The 22,799-nt window shown below is 44.4% G+C and overlaps 1 protein-coding gene across 1 annotated transcript in view; it reads left to right on the top strand.

Annotated features, from left to right (window-relative positions):
* Positions 1 to 7,756: 7,756 nt before the first annotated feature.
* The window catches only part of lrrc75bb (leucine rich repeat containing 75Bb), a gene marked incomplete at both ends in the record, with an annotated part of 29,811 nt that continues 14,768 nt past the window's right edge, over positions 7,757 to 22,799 (top strand). The window contains 3 exons of the mRNA XM_080847463.1: positions 7,757 to 8,050; positions 15,659 to 15,787; positions 19,416 to 19,528. Coding sequence (XP_080703589.1) covers positions 7,757 to 8,050; positions 15,659 to 15,787; positions 19,416 to 19,528 — 536 coding nt within the window. The remainder of the gene's footprint in view (positions 8,051 to 15,658; positions 15,788 to 19,415; positions 19,529 to 22,799) is intronic.

Raw genomic sequence — 22,799 nt, 5'->3', positions numbered from 1 at the left:
GAGACACAGAGGACTTATGCACCATCTTTCTGGAGGACAACACAGAGACAAAGAGGACTTATGCACCATCTTACTGGAGGACAACACAGAGACAAAGAGGACTTATGCACCATCTTACTGGAGGACAACACAGAGACACAGAGACACAGAGGACTTATGCACCATTTTACTGGAGGACAACACAGAGACACAGAGGACTTATGCACCATCCTTTACAACATCCCTTACAATTTTCTCAATCAGAAGTCAAAAGTTCAGATGTGTTGTTGTAGTATTTAGGCCACAATAAGAAGATGTCCCAAGGATTAATCTTTTTTTAATTATTATTTATGTTTGGGCTTTTTGCCTTGATTCAGATAGGACAGTGAAGGTTTGGACAGGAAATGAGATGGAGAGAAAAGGTGGGGAGTGGGATCAGAAAATGACAGTGGTTCGGTTTCGATACCGTGTCCCTGTGGGCTTTAGAGCCCGTATATGGTCGGGGCTGCTGCTTGAGCCACAGTGCCCCCCACCCAGGGTGAATCTTGTTATCTTATCTTGAATCTTGTCTTATCGCACTTGCCTTTTTAAAAGTAACCTGTCACCTCCCAACTATCATTTGTTGGGTTGACCCCTTCAGCCAATTAGATCTAACCCCACTATCTGACCTGGTACCTGTATGGCACCACACCCATTTTCTAAGACAGACATAGACCCCTTCCAATTTAAAAAAGTAATGGTTGTCGCTGTAATCCCTTTCTGAAAAAAATAATAAATATCTCGTAAGTTAAGTCCATCTTATACAAAAATATCCCTCCAGTGGGCACGACACGTGCACAGTGTGTCACTGAACACCATGCAGCGAAAGACAGAAGCTGGTTCTGGGTGCGGCCCAGATGCGGGCCAGGTCCTTGTCAGGTAACCCCATGAACGTTGGGTGTTATCTGTGCTGGCGCCAGAAGTGTGTTCAGATTGTGAAGTGCAGAGTGGTAGGTACTCTCTGATCTCTCGCAATTCATCCAATGAAGCGAGACACTGAGATAAGAAACTTCTGCTCAAAGCAAAATGAACACAGAGGGAGGAAAACCATGTTTGAATTCCTGACAGAGATTGTAGCAAGCGGGGGAACACAGAGCTGAGATGCTGAACCAAGAACAAAGAGTGGTGTACATGACAAGTTCAACCTGATAAGCTTATCTAAAAGCGTGACTGGCAGTCCGACGCTAAAGGTCTGGAATAGTAAATTCCTGTGTTGAGTGTCTGGTTCAGGTACACGTGATAAAATATGACATGCATCCCAAGATCTTTTGGGTAGCCATAGAAGATTATTTTGACATTTGATATTTAAGTATCTCCACTGCACAAGTACATGTTTGATCTCGCCACGTCAGAACTGGGTACCCTCCAAGCAGCTCAAAATGCAACCTCATTTCAACACTTGTCTGTGATGGCATCCTGTTGTAAGGCAGCTGTGAATCTCATGACTGCCTAATAAATCAGCGACATTCACCTGTCGATTACAACTAAACATTATAAAGAAAACGTGAGGCCTTTACAAGATGTTCGCCCTCAACTTATCAGGACTTACCCTCTCTAGACTCAGGCAGACTCTCACACCTCATACACAAACACAGCGCTTTAACACCAAGGCTGGACAGACATGTGTTTGGTGCATTTTTGCATTTTTTCCTATGAGAGTGGTTCCAATTCCACATACTCCACACAGAAAGATAGACAGACTCTGAGATACAGAGTCAGAAGAGATAAATATGTTGGCATATCAGAGCCATATCAGTGCCAGCAGAACCATAGTACCATAAATATCAATTTTTAAATGAAACTTAAATTGTGAAAATGTAATTGTCAAATTGTCAAAAATACCCCACTGCGCCAACAGGTGCCTGAGTACTGTGTTAATCCTTCATGAAGGAATGTCTGCAGCCTGTGGAGAGCTTGATTTTTAAGCAGAGCTGATATTCTGGACATCTCAGTCCATAGCCCCTCCTGCCCACACTCAGTCCCCACAGCACAGGAGACGCTTGCCGGGGAGAGCTTTATGTAATAACGTTCATTCTGGGACCAGCGCCTCTGCAATGAGAGTGTGGAGCCGCTCTATGCATCTCAGCTGTGTGTCTGTGTGAAGTGACATTCGGGTATGAGGCCTCATCAAACACTCCAATGGAACCAGAGAAAGAGAGAGATGCCACTGCAGCTGGTACTAAAAATATCTCTTTAACTTCAACATTTTAATTGGAAACTATTTTAATTTTGTAATTTAATCATGTTTTGTCATTTTTGCAACAGTTACCGTAACGGATTAAAATTAAATGTAGAACTCTATAACTAATATGAGTGATGTATGTACATGATATGTAACTAGTTCTTCCCCAGCCCTGCTCATAAGTAACAGGCGTGACTCCAAGATGACCCTCAGCCAGCACGTAAAACTAGGGATTGATCCCCTTCTCCCCAATCACCGGTGGGCAGCTTTACCATAACATACTTTCTATCTCTGAAACATAATAATCCTGACAACCACATGAATGAACCCAGATGAAGTGAGAGTGTGTGTGTGTGTGTGTGTGAGAGAGAGAGAGTGAGATAGAGATTTTACCTTAATATGTCTGGCCTTTGTCTGCAGTAGCCTCTGTCCTTGCTGCACCTCCTGGTTGTTTGGCTGTTAACAACCTCTCAGCACCTCAGCTGAGAGGCTCTCAATGTGTAACTATCACAACGTATAAAACTGTAACCTTTCACCCTGTCAAAGGGCTCAACTCTCCAGCCCTCTTCTGTTCTGCCAGGGAGGAGAGGTGGCGCAGGACGGGACGGGTGAGAGGGTGGGAGGGTGGGGTAGGGGGGTGCCTGCCTCACAGGGTGCAGAAAATCTCCAGAGGGACACACACACACACACACACACACACACACACACACACACACATCTCTGTTCTCTGTTATCTGCTCATACTTCTTGCCCTGTCTTAGGCATACAACCTCTGTGTTCATAAATGCATTACTTGCATAACTTATGGGGGAGGAAGAGTGGAGGGGAGGGAGAGTGTGCGTTTGTTTGTGTGTTGGGGGGCGGGGGCATTAAAGATTAACCCCATATAGTGTTTTGGGATCAAAGTGTTTGTTCACAAATCATGCGTGAGTTGCCAAAGTAACCAATGCGTCAGAATTTTCTTTCCCGAAACGTTCTAGAAGCAGATTGTACGTGAACTGTCAGTGTATTTTACGGTTTCATCAGAAGACAGGACAAACAGGAGAAACTCCCACCCCTTTCCCCCCACACACACCTTAAGCAGTTTTAAGGCTTAAGCAGTTTTCAGGACAACAAGTGATTACAAGTACACATCAAATAAAAACATTTTCACATGGGTTCATTGGTTTGATGAATATAAATCATTATTTGCTAATCATAAAAGGAAACATGTATTTGTTGGGAAATGATAACTGGAGCAACTTGCCACACTATGCACTGGAAGGTGTCCATGTGCGTGACACAAATTAAACCATAAAGTGAGTTATCAGAATACAGGTGTAATGTGCCAGAGTGTTGTGGACTTCCTTGTGTGGGTAAGACGTGAGTTCGCCCCATAATCCTGTGCGTATGTGCTGTAAAACATGTTCATGTCTAATTTGATCCGTTGAGAACATTTATGTTTTTCTGTTAATGTCAGCGTGTTATTTCTGTTAAGAAGTAGGGGTCAGTGTGTTATCTGTTTAGTTTCCCTTTGTTCACCATTGCCCACTGTGTTGTGTCTGTCCATATAATGAATATGATATGATATAATCCCTGACCTCTTACTTTTATGTTACAGGCTGACTGAGTGTGCAATCGCCAGCGTGATCATTTATTTATTTTTTTTTATTTTTTTTTGACAAATATTTTTATTGGTTTCACAGGTTACAAAAAAAAAAGGACAAATTACATCAAGGCTTATTTTCTAATTTCCTTCAAAAGCACACCCTTTCAACCCCCCCCCCCCCTCTCCCTCCCTCCCTCCATCCATCCCTCCCTCCCCAGTCAACCATACTACACTGTCTACGCTGTACAGAGAATGGAAAAAACACAAAATAAAAATAAATAATAATAATAATACAATATAATGTACAATGCAACATACATTAGATATGACAAAAGCCATTGGGGAAAGACAAACAAAAAGGGGGGGGGGGTTCAGTAAAACAAATCAGAAAGGGAATAAGGCAACAAGGTCAGATTGTAACCAAAGTATCCTGAATATGATGATAGTGCTCATTTATCTTCAAGGGTTTTTAACTCTTTTATGTATTCCAGTGTGGGGTTCCAATTTAATTCAAATTTCTCCGGAGATCCTCTTAAATTGTACTTAATTTTTTCTAATTTGAGAAACATCATAATATCTTCTAGCCATTTAGACGCCGAGGGGGCAAGTGGTGACTTCCATCCTAGAAGTATTCTCCTCCTCGCTAGTAAGGATGCAAAAGCAATAGTGTCTTTTGCCCACTTCGTGAAGTTCTCATGATTTGGTATTACCCCAAAGATACCGACTTCTATACTTGGTGACAAAGTAACACTTAGAAATTTGGACAAATGACTAAAAATATCTGTCCAGTAATCACAAAGGCGAGGACAAGACCAAAACATATGTGTCATGTTTGCTGGGGATAAATTACATCTGTTACAAGTGTCTGTGACATTAGGATATATTTTGGAAAGTTTAGAGTTAGTATAATAAGTGCGATGGATCACCTTAAACTGTATTAAACTCAGCCTTGCACAAGATGTACTCCCATTCACTCTGCTGAGTGCCTCCTTCCAGTCATTGTCAGTTATAGGGCAACCCAGCTCCTCTTCCCAGTCTTTTCTTTTCTGATCTAGTGGGGTAACTGTGAGTTGGGAAATTGAAGAATATATTCTGGAAATTAGGCCTTTTTGACTGGTAGGAATGTCCAAAATTGAGTCGACTGCTGAATCAGGTGGGGTGGTTGGAAAAACTGAATTATTCAGCTTGGCAAAGTTACGGATCTGGAAATAACGAAAAAGATGTGACTGTGGAAGGTTAAACCTTTCACTGAGTTTGGCAAAGCTATCAAAGGAATTATCAGTGTAAAGGCCTCTTAAATTTGTAAGGCCCGACCTTCGCCAAAACAAAAAGGCTGCATCAACACTGGGGGGAAGAAAAAGATGGTTGTTGCAAATGGGAGTATGGTTAGATACCCCCTTGAGGCCAAAAGTTAGTCTAAATTGAGACCAGATCCTTAACGTAGTGATAACAATAGGGTTGCCTGTGTATTGAATTGACTGAATGGGTAGTTTAGATGTGAGCAAAGCCAAAAGTGAAGTGGAAGGACATGCGTGATCATTTATGACTATAATTAACATTCAACAATAATTAAAATGTAATTGCACCCTTAACTGTGGTGTTTTTTTTTTGCTGTAAACTAATTTATTTTACTGAACTGTGATGGAACACATCATTTTATGGTTTGAAAATGGCTTAGCTTCTGGCTCTGTAAATGGAAACAAACTAAAAGTGTATTCATTTGTGTGTGTGTGGGGGGGGGGGGGGGGGGGACTGGAAGTTTAAAGATTAGCCATGACATTGTGTTTTTGGATCAAAGTTTGTTCACAAATAATGTGCGAGTTGAGTTTAAGTAAGCAACTTTTCCTAAAAAGTTCTAGAAGTAGATTGTTCAGGAACAGAGTGTATTTTACGGTTTCATCAGAAGAGGAGAAACTCCCACCCCTTTCCCTCCACTCACACCTTAAGCAGTTTTAAGGCTTAAGCAGTTTTCAGGACAACAAGTGATTACAAGTACACATCAAATAAAAACATTTACACATGGGTTCATTGGTTTGATAAATATATATCATTATTTGATAATCATAAAAGGAAACATGTCCTTGTTTGGGAAATGATAGCAATTTGCAATTAAAGGTTTGAAAATGGCTACGGTCCTGGTGCTGCAAATGAACACAAACAAAGAGGATCAGACCGAGCCATACACGATTCCAGCTAATCAATTACATTGCTTCAGGTCAGCCGGGATGTGTTTGATTAGCTGATAAACTCAAATATCAACAACTTTATGCTAGGATGGAGGACTGCAGAGACCCCTGGCTTGAGGACTGCAGGATCAAGGGCTGTACCTCTAATACAAGTCTGTAGATTCTCCCCCTCCCTTTCTCACTGAAGTGCATGATTGAGTCAGGAAAGCACACTGTAAAGGCCACAGTAGTAGTTCATCAAGTACATAACCAACAAAAAATGTCATTCAGTATTTCTAGAGAATTTTAGTTGATGATGGTGTCTTAAAAAGGCACATCAGTGTTTGCTTTTTATATGAACTGATAAATGTTTAGAGGTGTGGCTGGATTTGCTTTATTTGACATATGAAGTATGTATTAGCAAATCGGATAAAACACAAGACATGTTAATACTGGTAGACTGAAAAAGATGTTTGATGTTGGTCTCCATTGAGGTACCCCTTCAGGGCTTCCCTCAGAAGCCTTTCAGAAACACTTTATGGCTGATAGCTTAACAGGAATGTTTTAGCTGTTTAATACATGCAATTACCCACAAATGGGATACCAGCACCATATATGTTTGAGTTACAGTCTAGAAAGGAATGAGATGATTTCCCTCCCTTTTTTCCATAATTCAGACAGGTATCTTGATTAGGCATATCAACAGCAGATTTCCCGATTTGCACAATTTTAGACAAATGCATAGCCGCATCATAAACTGTCACACAAACATCATGACCCTAGTATTTTCCAGGACATTTGGCTTATGTAGTCGATTGCATGTTTGTTCTTCCAGTACATTTTCGCCGTCTGTCTTCACTGTTCACTGAACATTGTGAGTCACAGCTGAAAGCGCTGATGTAATGATTGAGGTCGCTATGTCCACATTGACATTATAACAGCCGGAATCCCCGCCACGGTGAACTACCGACTGGCTGGAGGGCAGTGTGCCGTAGGCTACTCTACTGTGGACCAACCCATCCGATCCGAGGATGGGAGGGGGAAGAGGGAGGATTCCCGTTACTAAACATTCACTATGGTAAGACGTTTCCCTTTTCACTTGAGTATGTATTGATGCGAATACAGTCAGTACAGTCATAACAGACCGACTCGCCTTGTATGATCGCACATTAAAAAGGGGACAACAACGATAGTTTAAAAGAAACACAACATAACACAAACTTAACAATAGCAAGAAAGAGTGTCTATGGTGTATGAATTTATAGGCTATATGTTGACAGGGGATGTATGGCAGCATCGTGTCAAATGTGGTGGAAAGTGTGATAAATAGTTTTACAATAATGAAATGAAATTATTAACTGGAAGATAGTTGTCTTACTTAGCGATATTAAAAGTTCGTGGACAAATGGGACACTTGATGTCTTGAAATTGAATAATGAACTAAAAGCTAAACCGACCGTCCACAATGCACCACCACCTCATTGGACAGCTAGTGAACGAGAGTCGTGCAGGCGAGCTTACCCGAAGAAACACTGGCACCACGTCGCGGGGTAACAACAACAGCAGGAGCGTGCGCGCAACACAGAGAAAGAAACTGTAAACTAGTGGATTAACGTGGAGCGCACTTTATTTTTTACTGCATGATGTACACGATGGACACGTAGTAAGAATGTGAATATCTATGTAAAGTATCTTACAATTACAGGAACTTCACTGGGAACATGGACGTGTACTCTGAGACTTAGTGACAGTTTACCTCAGCATCACACTCCTAAACGGTATTCAACGGAGGGTAATAAAAACATGGGCTCCAAATTGACGAGGCAGAGAAGTCTGGACAGTCAAGCCAGTTTTTTCAGGAAGGGGCGCAAGCGCCACGCCAGCTCGGGGGATGCCGAGCGCAACGAGAGCCGAGGCGGCGGGGACTTTCTGTTCACATCCCTGATGCTGAAGTCGGAGAAGCTTCCGGGGATGCTGCGGAGAAACAGTAACGACAGCCCCTATGTGAGGAGGGTAACTTGGGTCCGGGACATTCAGAGGCTGCTTCGGGAACAGAAGGTTAATCAGGCAGAGGATGTGCTGAAATTATTGAGAAAGGTAATTTAAACACCACAAGGAACCCGCATAAACTCTCTAGATGTTTCTCTTAATTTTCCACATGTTAGAGAAGTACTGTCATAGGTGTAATTATCGTGGGAATATTATGTAGTTGCTATTGTCTTGAAGTTTATTCTGGTTACAGGTTGCACCGTTACATCAGACTATTCCCATGAATTTTGGAGGCATAGATTTTGAATCGTGCTGTCATTATTGGTGGATCATTTGTGAAGACAGAATCATCTTTTGCACACACAAGAACTTACATTTGCAAGTCTTAAATAAATAGCCATTCAATGATTATCTGTTTTTAAGGATAGATAGCCAGTCGAAATGCATTTGACATAATTTTTATAGCGGACTTAGAGACTTGTCTCGTGAGTATGGATTTGTGCTGATGGCTTGGTTGCATGAGACGGTGGCCGAAAGCCAGTCTCCCGGCCTAAACCCCCTAATTGGATTGGCATAAAGCTCCCAGCATATAGCTGGCAGCTGACAGACTCAGCCGTGTTCAGAGAAAAGGCCAGACATTGGGAAGACTGTCCTAATCAGGGCACATAACATCCTCTGGATGCTGTCTCTGCTGACATGCCAGACTTGCCTTCTGAGGTATAGACAGAAGGGGGTTGGTCTGCTGTGTGTCTGTGAGTTTGTCTGTCTGTGGGTTTGTCTGTTGTGTGTCTGTGGGTTTGTCTGTCTGTGGGTTTGTCTGATGTGTGTCTGTGGGTTTGTCTGTCTGTTGTCTCTCTGTGGGTTGTCTGTGAGTCTGTGAGATGCCATGCTTTTAATGAAATGCACAGTTAATCAGTCAAGTCACCAAATGTACTTCTGCAGTGTAGCTGAGTGCAGCAAATGCACCCTGTTACATCTAGATGGCTGCATCGTAATAATGCACAAATAGTGTGATGCAGCAAGGAACTAGAGCACGTTATTTATGAGTGACTGGAAGAAAGACGTCTTTTCCTACTACACTTACATCCACATCCACATCCCCCCCCCCCCACACACACACGTACAAATGTGCAGACACACACACAGACACATACATACGCATTAACATACTGTATGCACATGCACTCCCAAACAACCTCTCTTTCTCCCTCACACACACATGTATGTGCGCAGGCAAACGTACCTCCTGTTATGCCGTTAACACTTCTGTACGTCAGCACCATTCATCATGCTCGGGGCATGAAACATTAGCCCTTATGGGGAATCTATCTTGTCTATGTAGCAGGGTTCCCTGGAAGCAGCTGAGTCAGCCGCCATTATACGGACACACACTATGCCCCATATTGTGACTGGGATTGCATATATGCACAGTGTACCAGGGTTGCGAGTGGGGTGGGTTTGCAGACTCAGTATATCAGTACTGTTAGTGTGGACGCATATTTAGACACACTATACCCAGAACTGTGAGTGGGACTACATTTACCAGAACAATGAGTGGGACTACATTTGCACAGTGTACCAGTATTGTGAGTGGGACTACATTTGCACAGTGTACCAGTATTGTGAGTGGGACTACATTTGCACACACATGGCCTTTATCCACTAAAGATTAGGGCCAGCCCAAGCCACCCCTTGGGTTTCAGCACAGGTGAATAGCTTTGGCCTTCTGTTACCATTGCGAGTTGTCAATCAATGCTAGAAACTTCTAAATAATGCTAAGCAATGGTCACGCGAGTACATGTAAAATAAGTTAAATTACATGTCATGAAATTGTTGGAAACAGTGTCCTTGATTCTTTTGCGATTTTTTATTTATCTGTAGGTAGTTTTTCTTTACAAATACAAAATAAGTAATATCTGTTGCTTTGCAACCTAACCTAATGATTCCTATCTGTTTTAAAAATTCTCAGATTTTATTGTTGCATTTTTTCCATTCCAAAAGTCCTTAGTTTAGCCCCGATTTGGCCCTGCCCCACACCAGGGCCGAGCTCAGGCAGTTTGAGCCATGGCCCCAGTTCAGCCTCAGAGATGGAGACAAAAATAGTCAGAGGTTTTCCACAGACACCGGGGCTTTACCCCATAGTGGAAACCAACTCCAGCAGCAACAGTATACCAGTATTGTGAGTGGGTCTGCATACGCACACACAGTATACCAGTATTGTTAGTGGGGTGGGTGTGCAGACTCAGTATACCAGTAGTACTGTGAGTAGAAATACATATGCACAGCGTACCAGTAATGGCAGTGTGTTTGGACAGAAGCCTGACTCAGATCTCCTGAGCGCTGATCGTATCAGGGAAAGCACTTTCATTATGCATTCAGCATTCCTCTCCTTAATCTCCCACTGTACCCACACTCCCAGAGCACTGGTGGGAAGGTGGAGTTTGACGGCGATAGTAAGTGAGCCTTCAGGCCTTATGTGGGATTTGAGAACCTTTACCTGCCCACTACTGATACAGCGGAAGAGGTTTGCCCTGCTGCCAGAACCAGTCCACTGGCCACGACTGTCTGAGATCAAATTTGCTCAATTTGACTAAGAGAAGGCCCTGATGTGAGATGCCGACTGCCTCCTCTACTTAAAATAGTGTGTGAGCGTCTGCTGCATGTATACGCCATCAGGTCGTATTGAGAGTACAGAGACAGAGCAGATAACTGGTTATTTTCAGCGAATGCCAAACATCCTCTAAGCATCAGAGAAGCAGACAGTTTGAGTTGAGTACACTGTGAGATGAACCAGGTGTGTTTGGTTGAGCGAAAAGCTAAAGGTCACTATGATCTGCATTTTGTTGCAAAGGCTGTGCCATAATCTCTAGATTCCCATGATCAGAGACAGCAAAGCCAGCATATGCAGAGAAACTGGATGAAAGTCCTGATTGCTGTGTTGTCGAAGGGAGGGGAATGGATTATTGTCTGGATCTGGAGTCTGCTCTGTGTGAATTATTCAAAACGATTGGATAACATGTCCTTCTGTGAGAGGTGAAGTGGTCTATGATGTGCATTATATCTCTCTGAGGGATGGTATGTAAGCATACCGCAGCTGTGTTGCGTGGTGTGGTGGCAGGGTGGTGTAGGATCTCTGGGAGCAGACAGTGAGGGATGCCTGTGAGTGCTGTCTTCAGCTGAGTTGGCTTTGCATCGCATGTCAGTTGCATAGCTCCCTAAACGTGTTCGTCTCTAGCCTATCTTAGAATAGCTTTCGCTGGATGGTTATGTAAAAGGGCAAAGTGTGTGTGGTGTTAGTGGTTTTTTTTGCTCTGAGCTGCAAAGGCTCTTCTCTGGAAATGAAGGGATGGAGTTAAGTCACCTGGAGTTCCTGAAGTTGTGTGTGTTAGTGTGTGTGTGTGTTTCTCTCTCACTCTCTCGTGCCTCGAGTCTTCCTCAGGCTTAATGAAGTTCATTAATTCTGAGGCTGTTTTGTCTGGTAACCAGCAGCACCGCAGGCAGGAGTTAAGCCTCTGTGAGGAACTCAGTGTTCGCAGCACCCAGGGTGCTGACAACTGAGATGACATGAAACTGCTTCCCAAACATCTACACTAATAAGGATTTCAGTCGCCTCATCTGCATCTCAACAACACTCCCTGCCAGCAGGCTGCCCTGTCATGTAGGTTTAATGTCTGAAGGTGTGGAGGCAGGTTTAATGGTGTAGTCCGCGATTTTAAACCAAAATTATTTTTCATCAAATTCAGCTAATTGCTCCGCAGGGTCCACTAGCTTTCCGTTCTGTGTGCGCTCCCCAAAAAACCTGGGTCTTCCTAAACAGCCCTGTCTCTGTAAAAGGGAAACAAACAAAGTGGCTTGTACGAATCAACACGGTGCTTCTGGAACATGGAGCCAAGGGGTGTCATCTGGCTATTGACCTCAAATATCATCAATCCGCAGACTATACCTTGAACATCTGCAGCTGTAGCTCCAGGTTTGTAATGTGTGAAACAGCTGTAGCGCCAAGTTTAAGGTCTGAAGCTCAGGTTTGACCTGGAATTACCTCGACTACTGGAGTGCCAACCTCACGACCCTCATGAACCCTCTGGAGGCTGGGTTTAATATCAGAGGCCGTAGCACCGAGCATGTCAAGCATGTCAAGTATTCCAGGAGTTTGAAACACTTTTTCAGTAGCAGGTTTACCATCTGAGGCGCTGTGTGGAGGCTGATGAAGTCTTCTGGGTCAAAAGACAACTTTCAGCGTTCAGAGGAGAGATTAAGGTGAAGGTGGGGGACTGATCTTTTTTTGTCATTCGTGTTCAAAGTAATATATTTTGGAACATGAAAAGCTCCCCATCATCCCACAAGTTAATCCTCAGATCTGTCTGACTCGCTCACTCTCATTCTCATTCTCTCTATCTTTTTCTCTTATTGTTTCTCTCTCTCTCTCTTTCCCCCCTCTGTCTTTCTCCCCTCCCTTTCATCTAATTAAATGAGTGCTTTCTAAAGGATTATGACTTTGTCATTTCACATCCATCAAACAGATAAGACAGAACAATCCTGCACTCTTATAAATAAGCTTGCATCCTCTTTTGGTAAGCCCCATGGCTTCATATATTGGTCAGGCTTTGCACAGTGTCTGACATGTGCAGTGCACTGTGCATCGAGAGGGTGTATGAATGGATACACTTTTGAGGGTTATGGCTTCAATTGTGATTTTTGTGTGCTTCACTAATAGTCCAGGCAAAATAGCCCATTTTGGAGCCAAAAATGGAATTAATTGTAATAGAATTTTTTTCAGCATAGATCATTTCTATGAGGTGTCCAGAACAACATACTAAAAGTCCTAAGAAATCCAAGTTGAGGAAATATGTTTAATTCTCATCAATCTGAGATGTGTGCTAATAATGCATGGCAAAAATACACCTCAAAAAAATATTTTTTTCCTTTACTCCTATCAAAATAAAACTTTACACAATGAAAGTACCCATGAACATTGACATTTTTTGTATTACAAGTTTCTTTGAAAATGAATTTGAATATGCAAATGAGCTATACACTAATCGAATATGCCCAAAATACACCCAATGGGCTTAATTTTTTCCTTTACTCCTACCACAGTAAAACTTTACATAGTAAAAGTATACATAAAAAGTAACTTTTTTTGTATTACAAGTTTCTTTTGAAATGAATTTGAATATGCACATGAGCGTCACACTTATTGAATATGTCCTGATTGCATAGTCAGAAACACCATACCCCTGGCAGGTACTACCAAGCCAGGCAGTTTTCAGGTTGGAGGCCAGTCTAAAAGCAACATTGCCATCTCCCATTGGCAGTAGGATGATAGGATGAAGATTTGGCCGATGTATTTGTCATACATATGAATGGTGTTTCTGCCTATGGACATATTCAATAAGTGTGGAGCTCATGTGCATATTCAAATTAATTTCAAAAGAAACTTGTAATACAAAAAATGTTACTTTTCATGGGTACTTTCATTGTGTAAAGTTTCATTTTGATAGGAGTAAAGGAAAAAAAATAAATTTTGAGGCATATTTTTACCATGCATTATTAGCACACATCTCAGATTGATGAGAATTAAACATATTTCCTCAACTTGGATTTCTTAGGACTTTTAGTATGTTGTTCTGGACACCTCATAGAAATGATCTATGCTCAAAAAAATTCTATTACAATTAGTCTGTCGTAAAACGCTATTTTGCCTGGACTATAAGTATTTATTCACTGTGTATGCATCTGATGAAGACACTGGAAGGAAAGCACCTGTGTGTGTGTGTGTGTGTGTGTGTGTGTGTGTGTGTGTGTGTGTGTGTGGTGTGTGGTGTGTGGTGTGTGGTGTGTGGTGTGTGTGTGTGTGTGTGTGTGTGTGTGTGTGTGTGTGTGTGTTTGTGTGGTGCTATATAAGAGAAATCAATCAGAATCTGAAAAGGTTATGTAATCCATCAGCGCTCCTCTGTGTGGTTAAGGGGCTGGCAGGCTCCCTGTGATGGATTCTCGGTCTGGGCAGAGAGAGGGGAAGGCCGGCAGTGCCAATGTGTCAGGGAATCCCGGAGCGCGGGCATGATAAATCAGTTTCCAGCCGGCCTGCCCGCCTGCCGGCCTGCCCGCCCGAGCAGAAAGTGCTGATGGGAGTTTTCCTGTGAAGTCGGAGGCAGCAGCAGAGCAGCTCTGACCCTGACCCTGACCCCTCCAGCCCACCCTGGACCAGGAATCCCACACCAATCTGCCAGATCAGCACCAGTTCCAGGCAGGTTCCCAGCCAGTTACAGGCTAGAGCCAGGATTTGGGCCAAACCCATTCTAGCGCCATATAGAGTTTTTTAGAGCAAGTGTTTCTCTGGGATGGCCCTGTATGACCCTCCGTCATAGCGAGTTTACCCAGCAGCCTTCAGCCACGCAGCAGCCCAGGCCTAGCCTGAAAGATGAATTAAAACACAAAAACAATTAAGAAGATTTAATCCATTCCCCATCGTGGAGCCTTTTCTGTTCTCCCTTAAATTCCTTCCTGTTTTTGACAGTAAGCTCTCGCTTTCAGGCTGCCTACTGACTGTCAGTGTGTGTTCCCAGACCAGCCACACGTGTGTTTTTCGACTGTCAACATCAGCTTTAGGCATTGTGTGTGTGTGTGTGTGTTTGGTTTGCATCTGCTTGTGTTTGTGTGCCTGTGTGAGTGTGTGACAGGGGTGTGTGTGTGTGTGTGTGTGTGTGTGTGTGTGTGTGTGTGTGTGTGTGTTTAAAGCCATTTGATGTATCTGGCAGCGTTGTCTGAAACACGGGCGGATGCTGATCCGGCCTGCTGCTTCCCCGCTCGCACCCTGACAGCATTTCACCTGCAGCCACGGCTCCCTCTGCCTTCCTGCATGTGCTCTGTCACTACAAATAGCTCACGCCAGCGGATCAGACAAGAAACCCCATCCTCTGGGGGATCTTTCATTCACCCTCTCTCGCTCTCTCTCTCTTTCCCTCTCCCACTCTCTCTCTCTCTATCTCTCTCTATCACTCTCTCGCTCTCTCTCTCTTTCCCTCTCCCACTCTCTCTCTATCGCTCTCTCTCACTCTATCTCTCACTCGCTCTATCTCTCTCTCACTCTCTCTCTCACTCTCTCTCTCGCTCTCTCTATCTCCCGCTCACTCTCTCTCCCCTGTTTTATTTAACTGGTTGGCACATCCAGCTTGCCTGCCTCGCCTTTTGCTATCTGTGGGCGGAAGCAAGAGAAAAAGAACAAAACCGAGAAGAAAAGGATGGGATTCAGAAGCGGAGACGGAACAGAGATCTTAGCAGCCTAAGCCCAGCTAATAAGCTGCATGGCTTTCAACTTTGTCTGCCCACATACGGAGCTAAGGGGGTCCTGGGCTGTGGCGCTATCTCTGAGAATGTGAACTAAGCCGCTTCACTGGCTTCTAAGTTTAGTGATCGTCCTCATTACTGCTGATTGTACACATGCCCCCTTCATAATTATGTCCAATTTTTCCCAAAGTCCATGCAGGAAGGGCTTATAAGGTGAAACTTGCCACTCTACAGTAAGTCTGTGACTAATTTGAGCTGATTAAAGTATCATTCTGATTGACAGTATTTAATGTGTAGAATCTAACAGAGGAACATTTGTCAGTCTCATTCTTTCTGTTTTTTTTTTTCTCTCTCTGTGTTTGTCTCTCTCTCTCTCTCTCTCTATCTCTCTCTGTCTTTCTGTCTGTCTCTCTCTCTCTGTCTCCCTAGGACTTGGGACTGGAGGGCACTTCTCTCAATGACATTTTGTATAAGAACGCTGCCTTCCTTAACCTGGTGGATCCTATCTCCCATGAGCTCCTCCTAAGCTTAGCACGGGACATGCATTGTCCAAAAAGGGTAAGTCAGCCATTGCTACTCACACGATACAATAGACATCAGACTAACTTCCCTTCCTTCACCACCTCTGACAGAACTGCAGTAGGCTACCCTCTCTCCTTTAGCCACCCGAACAAAACTATAGGAGACTATAGCCAACCGTACCAGAACTACCAGTATGGTACACTACTCCATGTCCCCTCTCTCCCTTCTCCAGAACTGAACTGCCAACTAAAACGTACTGCCAGAACTTCTGTAGAATGTCCCCTCTACTTTTGCTAACCCTGACAGAATTGCAGGGGAGAGCACAGGAAGAGGGGGAATGTTATCCCTGGCTATCCCACTCTCTCCTCTCTGCTGTGGGGATGCAGAGTGAAGTTACAGATGTCTGCTGGTTTTGAGGGCAAGTGAAACTGGACCCGCCCCCCCCACCATTTCAGTAGAGGTCACTTAGCTGTGTGAAATATGAAGAGGCCTCTGTGGTGCCTGACTCAGCGCTGGCTCCTGAGGTAGTCGCTTCAGCATTGATTCCTGAGGTAGTCGGTTCAGAATTCCTGAGGTAGTCGGTTCAGCATTGATTCCTGAGGTAGTCGGTTCAGAATTCCTGAGGTAGTCGGTTCAGCGCTGGCTCCTGAGGTAGTCGGTTCAACATTGATTCCTGAGGTAGTCGGTTCAGCATTGGATTCTGAGGTAGTCGCTTCAAGCTTCAAACGGATGGTGCTTTCTGTGGTCATTATTCCACAGTTAGGTCCACAGTTCCACTGTGAGTCACACATCTATGACCCCACCACTGCCTCCAACAGCATGCCTGCCTGGCTGTGTCCTTGTGTATCGCATATATTTCATATATTTCATATGCGTTGTGTGTACAAAGCCAGTGAGTAAATTCATTTTGAGGGTAGTGTCAGACTCATTGGCCAGCGATACGGATGACCTTTCCTGTGCCACAGAATAGGAAAATAGCAAAACTTGCCTTATCATCCTCCCTCACTGCATTCATAACGAGCAACTAATTAGTCATGTATGCTCAGAGCAGTCTGGTCCATCCCATAATAACACAAGCTTCAAACGGATGGTGCTTCCTGTGGTTATTATTCCACAGTTCCACAGTTAGGTTCTGCGTGGATAGTGTATAGGGATTACCCACAAGGATTTCACAGTATAAAGTCCCCATGTCTGCTCGCTGAGGAAAGAACTGCAAAGTGTCAGGGAGCTTACTGCTTGGGGAAGCCTTGTTTGAGTGGAGCCTGCAGAAAGCCCTCAAAGCCATACAGAATCAGAGACATCCCCCTACCCCCTTCGCACATCACAGTGAACAGAAGCCCTACATAGCTGCTGATCGTAGAACAGATAAGAAGCAGATGTGGGCCGGAACCATTAGGTAGGTCTCCTCGGTCGGAGCAGGACTCCCACTTGAAGAATGAAATGCAGTGCTTTGCTGACAATTTGCAAATCCCCTCGGTAGTCACATTAATCTTGGACAACAGGCTGGGAAAGGCTGGGGTATGTTGATGGGGGAGCCCTCTGGTGAAGAATCTCAGCTGAGAGGTTTGGCACTCGTCCCAGTGTCAACGGAAAGGGAATTTAGTGAGAGGAAATTGCTAGCACCTTAGAAAGTAGAGTTTGCTAATGTCTGAACAAGAGAAAGAGGCTATTGTCTAAACAAGAGAAGGTTGGTTCCTAACGTCTGAGCAAGAACAGGTGGCTTGTGCCGTATTTTCCGAACTAGAGAAGGTGGATGGTTCCGTCTGAACAAGAGAATGTTGATAATGCCTGAGTAAGAGTAGGTAACGAACAAAGGTTTGAAGAAAAGGTAGCTAACATCTGAACAGGAAGAAATCGCTAACGCCTAAGAGAAAGGAGATAGCTAATGTCTGACAGGAGAGAGGAGGGTGTTGACTCCTAGGCGGCCGACATGAGACTTCACCTCATCCCCTTCAAGAGTTCCCTGGTCTCAGGTAACATGAGTACTGCTGCTGATGCTCCTGCTCTTCTATCTGAGGAGGGTCTCCTCCCTCTCTCTCTCTCTCTCTTTCTTGCTTTCTCTCTGTCTCTCTCTGTCAGCAAACTCATGGGTTAACAGCTAAGACCAAAGCAAGCAAATAGCCCTCCAGCAACCCTGCCAGGACTACCAATCAAATGCCTGCACCGCTAATTAGCTAGCTGGTATATTGCATTATGAGAACAAAGGCTAGAAGATAGTGCTCGAGGAAACAATGACTTAATTTGTTAGTATAATGCAGATAAACGTTCTGTAGACTTTTATAACATGTCTGTCTTTGAAGCACCACAAGAGCGTGAAAGCACAGCTCCTGCAGGAGTCGTTCAGAGGCAGGATGTATATATACTGAGCTCTATGATGTGCAGAGCAGCTTGTTTCCCAGTGCAGTTAGCAGAAAGGCAGTGGATTCCTGGAAGCCTTTATGTAACACCCAGCCTGTCATGTTCTCTCTGTGTCTGTATGTATGTGCTGAATGGTAAAGCAGAGATCCTCTGTTCTAGACGGAGGGTGGGATGGGGGGGGGGGGGGGCAGGGTGAGTGGGGGCGTTTGAAGCTCCAGGGGACAGTGGGCTGGGATGGTTAATCGCTCTGAGTGATTGTCCACAGCTTCATCTTTTCCTTTTTCCTTTTCTTTCTCTTTTTCTTTCTCTCTCCCTCTCTCTCTTTCTCTCTCTCTCTCTCTCTCTCTCTCTCTCTCTCTCTTTCTCTCCCTTGCTCACTGTGCATTGACCAGGCAGTGTTTGTCGTGCAGTAACTTTAATTAGGTTTTCTCTGCTCTGTTTGTCCCAATCCTGTTAGAGATACTGACTGAGAAAGAGAGGCTGAAGGGTTTCTCCATTCTCCATGCTCTGCAGGCGACTCTGGTGCGTAGGGAGAGAGCAGAGGAGCCTTGGATACTGAACAGCATAGTGCACCGTTTGTTTTTCGGGTGGCATAAACGGCAGAGATTAGGCAGCTTTCAAGCTTTCACCTCTTCTTATTGTGCCTCTGTGAGGCCAGGAATAAAAATAGTATTCATGACTGGAGCCAGGTAGACTTAGTTGTCTTTTACACAGAGGTGTTGTGCTGTGCCTACTGTCCTTGAGCTGCGATGAACATAATTACAATTACAAAATTACAAGCTTTTGATTTCCTGATACTTGAAACCATTGATTCCTGTGCATCAGGTGCCCTTGCAAGCTGTACTGGAGAACATGTAGAGTGAAATGTTCATGGTCGCATAAAAAATGAGTAGTGTCACAGTGTTTTTCAGTATAAGAGTTAAGGGTAACTCTGAAGTAGAGAGAAAGAGAACACTTGGACTCGTTTGAGGTTCAAGAAGGAGATGAGAAGAGACACAAGGGCCTGGGGCAGGAATGTCTGATATCAGCGCCAGTTTGAGCACCGCCTGCAGTCTGAGGCTCACATCCAGAAACACACACTTGTGTCCAGAAGTACCCAAACCAGACTCACATTTCAGAAATCGTGTTAAAAAATAAAAGCCCTCTCAACAGTTTTTGGAAACTGGCATTTTATAAGACATAAGACATTTATTAGTGTGTATCTTTCTGTGTTTGTGTGTGTGTGTGTATGTGTGTGTGGGTGTATGCATGTGTGTGTTTTCGTGCATGTGTGTGTGTGTGTGTGTGTGTGTGTGTCTGTGCGCAGGAGGCAGACGCCGTGAAGTCCTCTGATAAAATCTGCAAACAGCTGATCTACCACCTGACCCCTCACTCGAAGTGGATGCGACAGAGCGTGCCCAAAAGGAAGACCCAGGCCTGGTGAGTCTCCCCAGATTTCCATCTGTCACTGGCACCATCACTCACTGGCCAAGGGCAGCCAAACACACACATGCACATACACACACATGCACGCATGCATGCATGCACACACACACATATGTATGCATGCACATACACACACACACACACACACACACACACACACACAGACACACTCTACACAACCCACATCCAACAAACCCAGTATCTACATCACTCATTCAAACAAACAAAGCCACACTTCCTTGTCCACAGTGTTAAGTTCATTTTCTATGTTAGAGATGTATGTACTGGGCTGCTAGTGAAGATCAGTGACATGCAAGCTGTGTGAACAGTGACACACGCACACAAACACGCACACGCACACGCACACACACACACACACACACACACACACACACACACACACACACACACACACACACACAGAAGATCAGTGGCATGACATGCTAGCAGTGTGAGCAGTATGAAATGCTACAACCCTGGCTTATGGGAAGGCAACACAATGAGAACATGAAAACCATAGTATAAGTATACAAGAGAAGCGGGTAGGTGTGTGTGTGTGTGTGTGTGTGTGTGTGTGTGTGTGTGTGTGTGTGTGGCCAGGTCTTAAAGGCATTTGACACCTGCAGGTAATCATAAGTGATTGCAGGTAAGACCCAAGGTACCTGAAACAAACAAACAAGCAAAAGCACAGAGAGACAAATACCAGGCTTGTAACACCCCCACCCTTCGTACCCCAAAAGAATGGAAACCATATCCCCATGTTAAAATACACTCACATTGCTGTCTGGAGCCTCTCACACTGTTAATAGAAACTAAGTGATTATGATCTGTATGAACCAGAAGCGGTACAGCTGAAACACCCCATGAATATCGTCCTTCAGCAATACAGCTCCAGCATCACTAGCATCCACAGCTAGCGCAATGGGCTTGTTGAAATACGGAGCTGCAGGCACAGGTGAGACCTAGGGTACCTGAAACAGAGGCAAACAAACAAAAGCACAGAGCAACAAATACCAGGCCTGTAACACTAACATAAAGACACACACTTGCGTGTGGATACACACACACACAGGCGATCATTGGAGTGATGCGTTATCAGTGTGAGCAGTAACACACACACACAAGATCAATGAATTAATAGCCGTGTGAGCAGAAGCTAATCATACACACACGCACACACACACACACGCACACACACACACCTACACACACACACACACACACACCTACACACACACACACACACAACTACACACACACACACACACACCTACACACACACACACACACAAGACCAGTGGAGTGACGTGCTAGCTGTGTGAGCTGGAGCGCTGCAGGGATTAGGCCTGTAAGATGCTTAGCTTCACATGTGAGGATTGGAGACACTGGCTAATTACGCTGCAGCCATTAAGACCTCTGCACTGTTGTCTTACCGTGCGGCGCTGTGCCGTTCACACACACCACACAGGGCTCTGAGGCAGATGTCGGGGAGGAGCAGGCCTGTCCGTCTTTGTTTGCCTCTAATGGTATTACAGCTGCCAACGCACAGACACACACTCCCTAAAGCACGGGTGGCTAGGTTGGTTGTGGGTGTTGTTATGTAGCAAGAGTAAACAAAGATGCAGAAGCATTTATCAAAGGCAGCGCATGTCATTCTTGATGAAATTGGTGTCCAAATGACATTCATTTGAAAGCTTGTGAATAGCATGCTATCTCTCTCTGTTTTGAAAGGTCAGCCACGTTTGTCTTTCTTATGGTTTAGGTCTGTGGTAGATTGGTGTGAAAGAGGTAGACTTTTCTGTGGGTAATCGTTGTGTTTGAAGGCAGGTGCAGAGTGTGTGTGTGTGTGTGTGTGTGTGTGTGTGTGTGTGCGTGAGAGAGAGAGAGAGCCATTATGTCCAGAAGTTCCTTATAATGATCTGGAGGAGTTCTCCTGTTCCCAGAGCAATTAGCCCAGTTAGTGAGGTTCTGACAGCCCCCATTTACCACTATGGTTTGCCCTGTCATCACTAAACGATTTTGAATCACCACTGAACAACAGCAACAATCTAACAGCCAAACAACAACAACACCCTTCTCACCTTCTCAGTTATACGAGTGAGTCCCTCCAGTGTCAACTCAATATCACCTCTTTCTCACGCTCTCACTATCTGCTTCCATCTCTTTATCTTTCTTTCTTTCTTCCAGCAAAGCTTAAGCAGAAAAACAATCTTTTCCATCGCATTGATTTTTTTTCTCTCGCTTTCATGCGCCTCCCAGAGGGTTGTTCAGCAGGACCTTTATTTCTGCAAATGTCCGCTTCGTTTCTATAGGGGCTGTGCTGACGGTGAGGTTGTTGCTGTCACAGGCAGGCGGTGCAGCGTGGAGCTGAAGGAACATCCTGAGCGTACATGCTGTTGCAACCCCCCCCCCCCCCTCCCCACACACACATACGCACACACACACACACACACACACCACTCATTAAAACCCTACGTCTTCCCTGTGACTCCCCTCTGAACGAGTATAGTATAAAGATGAAAGTAGACCTGGATGCAGATGATAAATGAGGTAGCTATTTTCCCCAAGAGAGCGCAAGTAGACAGCAAAGGTTATGTTTTCATGACTCTTGTGAAAGGAATTTGCTGTTACTATGAAGCACCCTTAACCCTCACATGACGTATTTCAGAGCAGGAGTGAATGATCAAAGCATGAGTGGTGTGCATCTGTATGAACTGGAAACATAAGGAGACCTGACCCGGTCTCACCAACATAACAGAGTCGTGTTTCATTAACGGCGTATCAGCCACTCCACTTTAATATCACGCAGACGTAGATCCCTGATGCGTTGGCGAAACAGAGGGGGAGAGAGCGAGACAGGGGAGTGTAATGTTTTTTTAATCTGGATTGGATTTTCAATTAATCTCCCACATATTCTTTATTGCCCTCAAATTGCTCCTGCAGCACATCGTAGAAAAGATTGCTTCTGCACGCAGCTGTTATTTTATTACCTTCTCTCTCTCTTCCACTCACTCTTTCATATTCTCTCTTTCACTCTCTCTTTCCCTCTATTGCTTTGTCACTGTCTTGCTTCTCCTTTGCCTTCAGTCTCTCTTTCCCTCCTCCCTCTATTTCTCCCTCTATCTCTCTCTTCCCTTGCTTTCTTTCCCCCATGTCTCTTTCACTCTCTCTCTCTTTCTCTCTCTATTTCTTTCTCTCTCTCTCTTTCTCTCTCTCTCTCTCTCTCTCTCTCTCTCTCTCTCTCTCTCTCTCTCTCTCTCTCTCT

The sequence above is a fragment of the Sprattus sprattus genome (genome assembly GCF_963457725.1).
Source record: "Sprattus sprattus genome assembly, chromosome: 11".
NCBI classification, from domain to species: Eukaryota; Metazoa; Chordata; class Actinopteri; order Clupeiformes; family Clupeidae; genus Sprattus; species Sprattus sprattus.
The sequence above is the reverse complement of the archived record's forward strand: the minus strand, read 5'-3'. Positions and strand labels throughout refer to the sequence as shown.